Source organism: Hibiscus syriacus, unplaced genomic scaffold, assembly GCF_006381635.1.
Source record: "Hibiscus syriacus cultivar Baekdansim isolate YM2019G1 unplaced genomic scaffold, ASM638163v2 tig00110777_pilon, whole genome shotgun sequence".
NCBI lineage: Eukaryota > Viridiplantae > Streptophyta > Magnoliopsida > Malvales > Malvaceae > Hibiscus > Hibiscus syriacus.
In genome coordinates this window covers 1,944,995-1,957,412 of record NW_024062858.1, presented here as the reverse complement: position 1 = coordinate 1,957,412, position 12,418 = coordinate 1,944,995, and the positions used below count along the sequence as shown (strand labels likewise).

General features: G+C 31.8%; 1 protein-coding gene across 1 annotated transcript; it reads left to right on the top strand.

The window, feature by feature from the left end:
- Positions 1-7,539: 7,539 nt before the first annotated feature.
- Positions 7,540-8,397, top strand: LOC120139861 (homeobox-leucine zipper protein ATHB-12-like). Its single transcript, XM_039154974.1, has 2 exons — positions 7,540-7,893; positions 7,968-8,397. The coding sequence occupies exons 1-2, from the start codon at positions 7,555-7,557 to the stop codon at positions 8,202-8,204; spliced, it is 576 nt and encodes a 191-aa protein (XP_039010905.1). The 5' UTR covers positions 7,540-7,554; the 3' UTR covers positions 8,205-8,397.
- Positions 8,398-12,418: the final 4,021 nt, after the last annotated feature.

Below are 12,418 nucleotides of genomic sequence, written 5' to 3'. Positions count from 1 at the left end.
TTACCTTTGCTCTTGGCTTCCACGCGTGAAGAAGAAAGGAGAAGAAGAAAACTCTAGAAACTCATTTCCCACGTTTTTATATCCCATAAAAGAGAAATAAAAAAATCTTCTCTTAGAAAAGACCATAATACCCTTATTACTTTCAAACTTTACTATTAAATCCAACCTTAAAATTCTCCAATTAAAATTCTAAACTTTTAACTTATTTCGAAATTGAACACAATGCTTTCAAAATTCACCTTTAGGTCACTAGCCTGATATTGAGGATGTTACAAAATTATGTAATTTTCCCTTTACCAAATGTCAAAAAAATCAAGCTTGAATATTAAATTTATCCATTGCACCTTTCGGTGCATTAATGGTTACTACTTTCGGTGCAAGTTGTTGCACCAATTTTCAACAATCTCCCACTTGAAGATTTAATTGGAACAATTATATTTTCACATCATTTTTTCTACCATGTACCATCATGTTCCTTATGTCTCTAACAGGCCACAAGATGATCGACACCAAGTAAATTTATCAACATTGATCGCATTCGTCATGAAATCTGCTATGTTGTCTTTGGTATGGATCTTCTGCATATCTACCGTCTCTTCTTCCACCTTTTCACAAATGAAATGGTATTAAACTAGTATATGTTTTGTCCTTGAATGAAATGTTGGATTCCTTGCTAGATGCAAGGTGCATCTTCAACCATATTGCTTCTTTACTGGCTTGAGTAGCTGCTATATATTCTGCCTCTGTTGTGCATGTAGCCACAACTGACTACAATTTTGAAACCCAACTTATAGCTTCATCAGCAACTTTAAACACATATCATGTAATAGATTTGCTTTTATATAAATCCCATGCATAGTCAGAATCGACATACCCATTGATAAATAAGTTTGATCCTCTATAACATAATGAAGCATTTGAGGTCCCTTTGATGTATCTCATGATCCTCTTTACTTTATTCCAATGCTCTTTGCCTGGATTTGCCATGTACCAACTAACCACTCCTACTGCTTGTGCAATGTCTGGTCTTGTGCATATCATTGCGAACATTAAGCTTCCCACTACTGATGCATACGGTTCTCGAGACATCTCCATCCTCTCTTCTTCACTGCTAAGACTCAAACTGGAGGATAATTTGAAGTTAATAGGAAGAGGGGTAGAAATTGGCTTACAATCTTGCATGTTGAATCGTGACAAGATCTTCTTCAAGTAATTCTTTTGTGAAAGCCAAATCTTCCTATTACTTCTGTCTCGGTGAATTTGCATCCCTAGAATCTTGATTGTTGATCCCAAGTCCTTCATTTCAAATTCCCTAGCCAGTTGTGCCTTCAATTCTTTAATATGATCTTTGTTGGGTCCTGTAACTAACATGTCATCCACATACAATAGCAATATAACAAAATCATTATCACTAAACCTCTTGAAATAAACATAAGGGTCTGCATTAAGTATGTTGTATCCAAGGCACATAATGAAGGAATCAAATCTCTTATACCAACACCTCGGCGCCTGCTTTAGACGGTACATCGATTTGTTCAACCTGCGAACCAAGTTTTTCTTTTCTTTTTCTTTAAAACCTTTAGGCTGGAGCATATATATCTCTTCTTCAAGATTTCCATGAAGAAAAGTTGCTTTAACATCTAGCTGCTCTAGATATAAGTTCAATGTAGCACACATTGCCAAGACTACTCAAAATGTTGTTAGTCGAACTAAAGGAGAAAAGATTTCATTGAAATCAATACATTCTTTTTTAGCATATCCTTTGACCACTAGTCTTGCACGATGCCTCTCCACTTGATCGTCACCATTTCGTTTGATTTTGAAGACCCATTTGTTACCAATTGGCTTCCTTCCTTGTGGTAGTGACACAAGGTCCCATGTATTATTTTTATGAAGGGTTTCAATTTCTTCTTGCATCGCCATCATCCACAGTGAAGCATTTGAGTTGTTTATTGTCTCCTGGTATGTTGATGGCTCGCCGTCCTCTGTTAAAAGACAATATACAATATTTCCTTCTATAACATAATATGAAATCCAATTAATATGTCTTCTCACACGATTTGATTGACGAGTTTTTGGAGGTTCAGAACTCTCTGGTTCTTGTTCATCATGTGCTGGTTCTGCTTTAGAAGAATCTTCTTGTTCAACATCATTTTCCACATGTATCTGTGTAGTCTCTGACTTTTTAGCGTTACTATCTTCTTCTTTTCTTTGTAACTTATCTTCTACAAAGATAACATCCCTGCTAATGATCACTTTGCGGCCAGTGGGATCCCACAAGTGATACCCCTTTACTCCATCAGCATACCCCAAGAATTTGCGCTTCCTGGATTTTGGATCCAGATTTGAAATTTCTTGAGAGTTGTACATCACGTACACAATACTTCCAAATACATGGAGGTTTGGATAATCAACTGGTTTACCAGTTCACGTCTCCATTGGTGTCTACAGTTCTATTGCAGTTTATGGAGCTCGATTCACCAAATAACAGGCGGTATTGACTGCTTCTACCAAAAATGATTTTTGTAGGTCTGCAACCCTCAACATTGCTCTTGTTCTTTCTAACAAGGTTTTGTTCATCCGTTCTGCCACTCCATTTTATTGAGGAGTGTTCGCCATTGTGAACTGTCTTTTAATGTCTTCTTTCCTGCAAAAGTCATCAAATTTTTCACGTGTGTATTCTCCTCCATTATGTGTTCTGAAACACTTGATCTTATTTCCAGAATCCAGTTCCACCCGTGCTTTGAAGTTTTTGAATGTGGAAAACACATCTGACTTCTTCTTAATAGGGTATACCCAACATCTCCTGGAGTAGTCATCAATAAATGAGACAAATATTTTGCTCCGCCTAGGGATGTAACTGGTGCTTGTCATACGTTAGAATGAACCAATTCTAAAACATTTTTGCCTCTAGAATTTGATGTGTTGAATTTCAACCGGTGCTGCTTACTTGTTATGCAATGCTCACACAAAGTAAGTGATACCTTTGTTAAGCCTGGAAGTATATTTTGCTCTACAAGGACTTTCATTCCTTGTTCTGACATGTGTCCAAGTTTCTGATGCCATAGCATTGCAGAATCTAAACTACATGAGGCAACAAAGGCTTTCTTCTAGCAAAGTCTCTCCTTTCAGCATGTACAAGTTTGTTGCTATCTTTTCATCACCACAAGTGCTCCACAGAACACCTTCATGATTCCTTTCATGATTTCTTTCAGCATGTACAATCTTTCTTGCATTATTATCCAACAATCCGTAGGATAATAAATTTTTCTTCAAGCCTTTCACATGCCGCGCATCTCGAATAACTTTAATTGTTCCATCATACATCTTCAATTTGATAGTCCCCATACCAACAATCTCTAAGGCATGATCATTGCAACTATACACAGATCCTCCTGAGATAGGTTCATAATGATGGAACCATTATCTTCTTGAGGTCATGTGATATGTTTCTCCCAAATCAATGAGCCATATATCTGCAAATATTTTTCTACCTGCCACAGTGGTTGACGTTTCACAACATAGAGCGTCTCCATCTTCAAGTGTTTGCGGTATTGTCTTATGGATTGGAATTTTTATTTAGACTCCAACAATCCTTCTTCAAGTGACCCTTCTTTCCACAGTTGTAGCACTTAAATTCTTCTTGCTTCTCGACTTCGATCTACCATGTTTGTGGCTGTTGCTTTGGCCACGTTCTGTTGATCTCCCTCTCATCGTTGTCAACACTTCTGCTTGTTACAGATTTACTTGTCTGTCTTCCTTGTTCTTGCGCCGATTTTCTTCTTGTAGAACAGTAGATGCAACGTCATCGAAGACTAGACTAGTGACATTACTGTTTGTCAAGTTGATGGTGAGTTGATCATACGAATCAAATAGACTTTGAAGTAGAAGTTCAGCCCGTTCTTGTTCTCCTATTGTACATCTTAAGGATGTAAGCTAAGAAAATAAAGTGTTCAGTGTGTTTAAGTATGCTGTCACTGAAGTAGATTCTGGCATACGGAGAGTGTACAATTTCCTCTTAAGGAAAATTTTATTGTGCAGCGATATGACCTCCTACAGGTTGATGAGATGATCTCATATCTCCTTAGTTGTCTTCTTCTCCTAGATGCTTGACAATACTTCATCTGCTAATGCTAGATGAAAGTTTGTCATAGCATTTCTGTCCATTTCGATCCATTTGTTTTCATCTGTGAAATTTGCTGGCCTTTCACTGATAGCTGCTAGACAACCGTCTTTCCTCAGGATGTCCTTAATCTTCAATTTCCACAATGAGAAATTTCTCCCATTGAACTTTTCAATATCAAATTTCGTTGTCATAGCTTCTATTATGGATAGCTCCCACTATTTCACTACTGTGAATAGTTCTCTAGAACTTAAAGAATGAGTAATATCTTCTTACTTTCTCATATTGGAGGATCCTCCTTTTGGTGGCAACCACAAAGACAATAAGAAGATATTACACACTTAAATCTGGCTCTTGATACCAATTGTTGCGGAATGCAGCTATTGGATAGAGCAAAATCGTAATTGATAATTTGAGAAAATAAAAATGAAGATAAAGAAGACACAAATTTTATGTGGAAACCCCCTAAATAATATAGGGTAAAAACTACGGGTAACGGTAGAAGAATTTCACTATGAGAAAATAGGAATTACAACTTCTCTCGATCTATCAAGGAGAAAACAATGATAATTCTCTCTTGATAAAAAGGAGAAAACAACTCTCAAGAAACTCTCTAAATTATCTAGTATTGGGAGAAAGCTAGAATGATTTGGTATGATTTTGAAGCTAAATGAGTTAGAGTACTTATAGTTGAAGCTTAAAGACTAATATTATAAATACCCTAAAGTGCAGTGACTAAATTATGTAATTTTCCCTTTACCAAATGTCAACAAAATCAAGCTTGAATATTGAATTTATCCATTGCACCTTTTAGTGCATTAATGCTTGCTACTTCGGTTTAAGTTGTTGCACCAATTTTCAAAACATACTTTATATATGTATTTGAGTCCTAATTTAGTGTTATGATCGATTAAATCTCAATTTTGATATCAGTAAATATAACAATCTAAATTCTATTTTAAGACTTGATTGAGTTGGAAATATTACATTGGATAACATAACAACACCCAGAGTTTAAATTTAAATTTAAATTTCTTTCGAAAACAACTTTTTTATTAATCTAAAATAATTAAAAGTAATATATGTTTGAAAAATTATCAATTATTTAAAAATAAAATTTCAAATACAATTCTAATATAATAATCGAATATTAAACCTTTAAAAATAATAACTATTATTACGTCAATGTTTAAAATTTGTTTGTTTCATGTGAGGTTTGTCGCTTGTTGGCAAGCGCAGTAGACGAAGATATTTCTTGATTACTCAATTTGATTGTGACAGGGTGATATGGTGCAGAGTTTTAGTGAGACGGATAGACTAGATGATTTTATCTCTGTTTTTTTATTAATTTAAAGTGATAATTAGCTACGAATCTAAAATTTTATGAATAAAAGTTTGAAATTTTAATATTTTTTTAGAAACAGTAGATATGTAATTTTTTTTACACATTAAATTAAATAATTTTCTCAAAATAATAAGATGTATTTGACCCCCTAAGAGGCGTAGTACATCTTTAGTGACTACAATGAATTATCTATTTAAATATAACACTTAATCATTTAATATCAATAACTTATACCCCTGACATTCTAAAACTCAAACTCGAGACCTTAAAGAATAGTAACAATTTTTTTCCTATCAAGTTCGCTTAATTCGTCTAAATTACTTGATCTTAAATAATCGAATAGTTTTATGCTTTTGTGAGCTTCAATTGCATCCAAGAATTTTTTCTGAAGTTTTAGACCTTTTGTTTTTTTAGTTTCTAAAATTTTGAATTATAATTTCGAAGCTACAACAGATTTTCGAAACTATAAGCAGAGTCGAATATCCTTGTTTTCGAAACATTGAACGTGGAATATTAGGAAATATTAAAGAATGCAAGAAATTCTAAAGTAGACTAATTATATATATATATATATATATATATATATGTGAACCTTCAATGCTTGGACAGATATATTTAACTACTCCGTTGGTTGTGGGCGCCTAATACAGAAAAATCTACAAGTACTTAATTATGTTTAGTTCAATCGATCATACAATTATTTTTCAAAAATGCCATTTAGTACATTTGCAATATTTTTCCATGTCCCCCAACTGTAGCTTTCTTTGTGAAATGAAAAATAAAATAAATACAAGTACCCTACCATAGAGCTACAAATAGAAAGAAAACGGAGAAAATGTCAAAAAGTTTGAATAATTTGGAATTCCCCAGACTTCACTAGCTCCATAGTGATGTTTGGATTAGGTACCTACCAACAAATAAGTCCACAAGGTAATCACACTTTATTAGTTACGTAGCTTTCGCCCACCATGCAGTAGTTGAATCCAGCCTCAAATCTCATCTCCATCAACCTCCAAGTATAATTGCATTATATAAACAAAACTGCTTGTGTGGTTAATTTCTTTTGGTTTGAATAGAGTCGTAGTCCATGATTATAATATGGTTGATTGATATTTGCGTATTCTTCTCTCATAAGGAAGAAAAAGAGTGAAGGAAGGGCCAAAGGTGGTTGAGATAGATTCCAAAACCCTCTTTTTGATCTTGATCGAGAGATTTTATAATTACCCTTAACATTAGTGTTAGGCAGAGTTATTATGGTTACCCATTAATTAGCATGTTTGATTGATATGATCAACTATTAATTCTGACATATTACGTTGTGTGTTCCAGAGGTCATATTAAAGGATCACAACTTCCTAAAGAATGTAACGGCCCATAATCCAAAAGTATTCTCTCAAGTGTTCTCCATAGGCCTTGATGAATGAAAAAGATAATCAAAAAAATAATATGGAGGAGAAATGGAAGAAATACAACAAAAACCTTTACACCACAACTGAAGTCCTGAGTTCACATCCCAAATGTTTACATGTAACAAGTTCTTGCATAGACCACAACAAGCCCATGTGATGTGCTCCTATGACTTAGGGTAGATATTTCACAAGCAAAGAATGGTAGTTGGAGATGTTTTAAAACTTCTCTTCTTTCTAGTTTGAGCAGGGATTTTGATTTGCATGTATACAAGAAAAGATTGATTTCCATATATAAAATATGTTCATGCAATAGAGCCTGATCCAGGCAGCAATCACCCAACTAGATATCCACAAGGCATAAGAAAGAGAATATCACACGATAGCTGGTCTTATCGGTTAAGATAACCTATCAATCATGTATCTTAAACAGATATTTAAATAGCGGTCCACTATCAAAATAGCAGTCATTATATCTGCAATTATTATTATACGACCGTGATACTACAATGACCATAGTAGTATTTGTTATATCTATAATTACAATAAACGTAAGGTGACTAAAAATACAATCACAATCGAAATTTAAATTCCAGTCTCAAGCACTTGAAAGCAACCGTGTAATTCAACTATATATTTACTAATCCCAAACACATTAATTTACCCTTCAAAATCCAATAATGGATAGAGAGTGTGATCCAGCAGCAGATGAAGGAAGAGCAGAACCAAGGAGTAAGAAGAATAAGATGAAGAACAAAAGGAGGTTTAGTGATGAGCAAATCAGGTTGCTCGAGTCGATATTCGAATCAGAGACGAATCTCGACCCGAGAAAGAAGATGCAACTGGCGAGAGAGCTGGGGCTCCAGCCTCGCCAAGTAGCTATATGGTTTCAAAACAGAAGAGCCAGATGGAAGTCCAAACGGATAGAGCAAGATTACAACACACTCAAAGCAAATTACGACAACCTGGAATCGAGATTCGAATGGTTGAAGAAAGAAAAACAATCTTTGATTTTACAGGTAACCGGAACCCATGTTGAAGATGTTCAGTGTGAGTTTATATGAACTGATGTTTTTTTTTCAACGGCGTGCAGATGCAGAAGTTGAGTGAACTGCTGGCCGAGCCTCGTGGAAGAAACCGTGTTGATGGAAGCAGCGCAGTTGAAGCCGAAGCACAGCCAAGCTTCGGACAGGCTGAGAACAACAGCGATGATGTTAAGCAAACGGGATTGGCCGCTGAAGAATTTCTGATGATTGATGGGCTTGATTCGGCGGCCATGTTGGATCATTCATGTAGCACAAGTTCTCAGTGGTTAAACTTCTGGACTTAAAACATTTCCAGGTCTGTTTGATATCAGGGAACTTTGAATAATCAAGCAGTTAAATGAAAAGAGCTAGAAGACATGGTAGCAACCGGTGACAACCTGTTGACGACAAGAGATCTTCCGAAGAAGAAAGAGCAGGAAGTATATAAGTGTCGGTCATGGACTCATCTTTCAGATTCCAAGAATTTGCTACAACACAGGGATGGATAGAAGGTGTGATGGACTATGGTCGATCGAAATTTCAAATTTTCGTATATTTTAAGTATTTTTTTGTATTTTTATTAATAATCTAACCATGCATATTTTCTAATTTCGAATCTCTTAAATTTTTAATATAATTTTTTAAATTTATATTTTTAATATAAAATTTTACATCCATCCTATTACTACGTGATCCAAATAGAGAGTGAAGGGGGTGTCAACTAGTTTTATTTTATTTTTCTCAGCAAATAAATTTCATTAATAGTATGTTAATATATGATATTGCTCCAGAGTCATCTTGATTTACACTTCAATATTTTGTTTGAATATCTTGAGCTTGATTTGCACTTGGGAAAATTGGAGAAATGATAAAATAAAGGATAAAATATATCATATATTATTAAATTTAAACACTGAATTTTAGTTTTAGTTTCAATTAAAGTATTACGTCGTTAAATCAATAACAATCGAATGATATGAGCTTGATATTGATATTGTTGATGTGGAAGTTAAAAAAGTAATTTTTGTTCCATATAATCATCATTTTCATCATTTTGGAGCGTTTAGGAGATTTATAAGATTTAAGAGGTTTGGAGTGTTTGTTTGAAAATTAGAACGGTGAGATGTATTTTTTTAAGAAGACTAACAATATGTCTCAAAACTAGTTTCATGTGACCACCATTAGAAAATATTGAAGCACTAGAACATTGAACCTTTAAATAGATTTTAATCAATTTTGAGTATATTTCGTGGAAAATCAATCTGGGGAGAAGAAAGAAGAGTGAAATGTGAAGTTTTGGTATTGATCTTATTGTGAATAGCGATCGATAACAAGCAACAATTGATCGACATCGAAGGTCATCAGAGTTGGACGATTTTCTGCATGGATCAAATTAAAATGCAAACTAAAGTTTAGTGTATAAAATTAAAGTCTTTTAAAATTTAATGAAAAATCGATATACAAATTAAAATTTACAAAAAAAACAATAATTACTCCACGTCGTTAATAATTTATCGTCCTATTCCCAAATTGAACTCAAAATTAAATTTAAATATTAAAGTTAAAATAATTTAAATTCAATAGTAAAAAAATTAAAGTTGAGTGATATTCATTATAATTTATCCTAAAATAATAGTATGATGGTTAACTTATGAGAGAGAACAAAAGGAGGCGAGGTTCTTCGTTTCGTCCAAGTGACGTTAAGGAAAAAGATGGGGGGAATTTCCCCAAAAATCACCCTAACCTTTTTTTTATTTACTTTCAGTTATCGTTTAGATTTTATTTTTTGATCTAACACCCTTTCGTAAAAAAGCGCGTGTTAAAAATTAGGTGTTAATTTTATAAATATTTTTAAAATAATACCTAATATGTAATTAATTTTTTCAGGATAATATTTGTGTAAAAACGTTAATTTTATTTATTTATTTTTTGTGTGAAAAAAAATTTCTACATTAAAATCTTTAAATATTCTTTTGCAAATTATTTTATAACTCGAAAAATTTTGATTTTTGCATGAAATTACACAACACGTATAATCTAGTATAGGAAAACTTTGAGAGTAAATATTTTAAAATATAAATAATTTTATAAAAGTTTTATAACTAGTATTTCTTTTTCAAAATGATGATGATAATAAATATTTTATAATTTAAAAAATTATAAATTTTATATATTTTTGAAAAAAAATTGTCTTTATATTCTTTTTGTATTGAATTTTATTCACTTTTAATTCTTTTTTATTGTATTTTTATTGATTTTTTAAAAAATGATTAATAATTAATTTGATCTATCAATTGTAATTAAAAAATTATTTTATATTTTTATATTTTTAAACAACTAATATTAAAAGTCAATAAATATTATTAATAGTTAAAAAATAATATCACACAAAAATAAATCAATAAAGTTGACGTTTTTATTAAATTTTATTCACTTTTAATTCTTTTTTATTACATTTTTATTGATTTTTTTAAAAAGTGAATAATAATTCATTTGATCTATCAATTGTAATTTAAAGTATAAAAATGCAATAAAAAAAGAATTAAAAGTGAATAAAATTCAATACAAAAAGAATATAAAGTCAAAAAAAATTCAAAAATATATAAAATTTATAATTTTTAAAATTATAAAATATTTATTATCATCATCATTTTAAAAAAGAAATACTAGTTATAAAACTTTTATAAAATTATTCATATTTTAAAATACTTACCCTCAAAGTTTTTCTATATTAGATTATACGTATTGTTTAATTTCATGCAAAAATAAAAATTTATCGAGTTATAAAATAATTTGCAAAACAATATTTAAAGATTTTAATGTAGAAAGTTTTTTTTCACACAGAAAAAATAAATAAATAAAGTTGAAGTTTTTACACAAATATCACCCTAATAGAAATTAATTACATATTAGGCACTATTTTAAAAATATTTACAAAATTAGCACCTGAATTTTGTACATATTTCACAAGGCACGCTTCAGGGGCACGCCTTACCCTACGTGGCGCCAGATCAGCATAAGACGCACCCCTAAAGCGTGCTTTTCTGCAAAGGGTGTTAGATCGAGAAATAAAATCTGAACGATGCCTAACAGATAAAAAAAAGATTAGGGTGATTTTTCGAGAAATTCGCCAAAAGATGAAACCACCATCGTTGAATATGAAGTCGTAAAGTTACTTATCAAACAATAAACTTCATAAAAGCATGGCTCAATATAACATGTTTTGCGACGGTTGATGATATATTTTATACAAATCTAATTATATCGATAAATAAATCATAAAAGATATTAAACTATTGAAAGATTATTGATAAAATATTAATTAGAGTCAAACAATATAAAAATTTATCTACAAAGATAAATTATGTATTTAAATTCAATCTAAAGATCTAAAATAGGAAACATTGGTATGATGAAACAAATGAGGTTTTCGAGCGAATGATATAAAGTTAATATACAGATGTGTCACCACAATTTCATATGCGACAGTAATGTATGGGAATATAGGAATAATCTGTCACATCACGTTTGAAATCTTCTTAAAAATTTTAAATATTTTTATGTAAAAAAGCACAAAATACATTATTATTGTTATTAATATATAATATAATTTTATATTACCTCGTTATTAAAAATTAATGGTGTAAAATAAGAATAATTTTATCATTTATCCTTCAATATTTTGTCATTTTTATTTTGGATCATTAAAGTTAAAAAATTTAATTTAATCACTAAATTTTAAAATTACTTTTATTTTTTTTACTCTCTAATGAAAAATATTATTTTATTATTATTATGTCATTACATGTTTTACTAATGTTAAATTTCAAATAAGATTCAAAAAATTAAATCCAAAATATACATCTAAATATTATATTCAAACTTTAAATCTCAAAATCCTATCCTATCTTCCCCGATTTCTCCATGTCTAGCAACCCCACCTCTTGCCACTCCTTTATTGGCTTTTCACCTCCCACTTCTCCTCCTCCAGCTATCCCTTCACTAGCTCCTTTTGCTTCTCCACCAGCCACAGTTCAAAAAACAAAGTCTCCAACGCTATCATCGTTGGCCTTGAGCTCACAATCTTCATCAACTGAGGCCCCTACTCTTAGCATCATCGCTTCATAACAAGGCTCAACTGGAATCGATACGGTATATCGATCAGTAGCTGAGAATAACCTCTGCTCCCTTGACCGTGAGGCATTCGTCGACTGAAACCACCTTGCGCGGTGGATCGACGACTGACAGAAGCCATGCATTACTTCAAGATAAACCAACGACGTTGTCAGATTGTGATGTTGGTGGGTTTTAGATTGGGGGGAGTTAGGTTTGGGTTGGGAATTATGGTTTAAAATTAAAAATTTTAATTATTTTTGTTTATATTTTTTTATATCCATCCATTAATAAATTCATCATAATGATTAAAACGTAGTAATTCGGAAGTTTAATGATTAAATCATTAATTTTTAAAATTCAATAATCAGAATAGTAGTGAAAAAATAGCTGACTGATGGATATT

What these genes read in the sequence shown, in the direction of transcription:
- LOC120139861 (XM_039154974.1), top strand. Translation starts at nt 7,555, where the DNA reads ATGGATAGAGAGTGTGATCCAGCAGCAGATGAAGGAAGAGCAGAACCA. An exon ending in AACAATCTTTGATTTTACAG is followed by an intron (nt 7,894 to 7,967) that starts GTAACCGGAACC and finishes AACGGCGTGCAG; the next exon opens with ATGCAGAAGTTGAGTGAACT.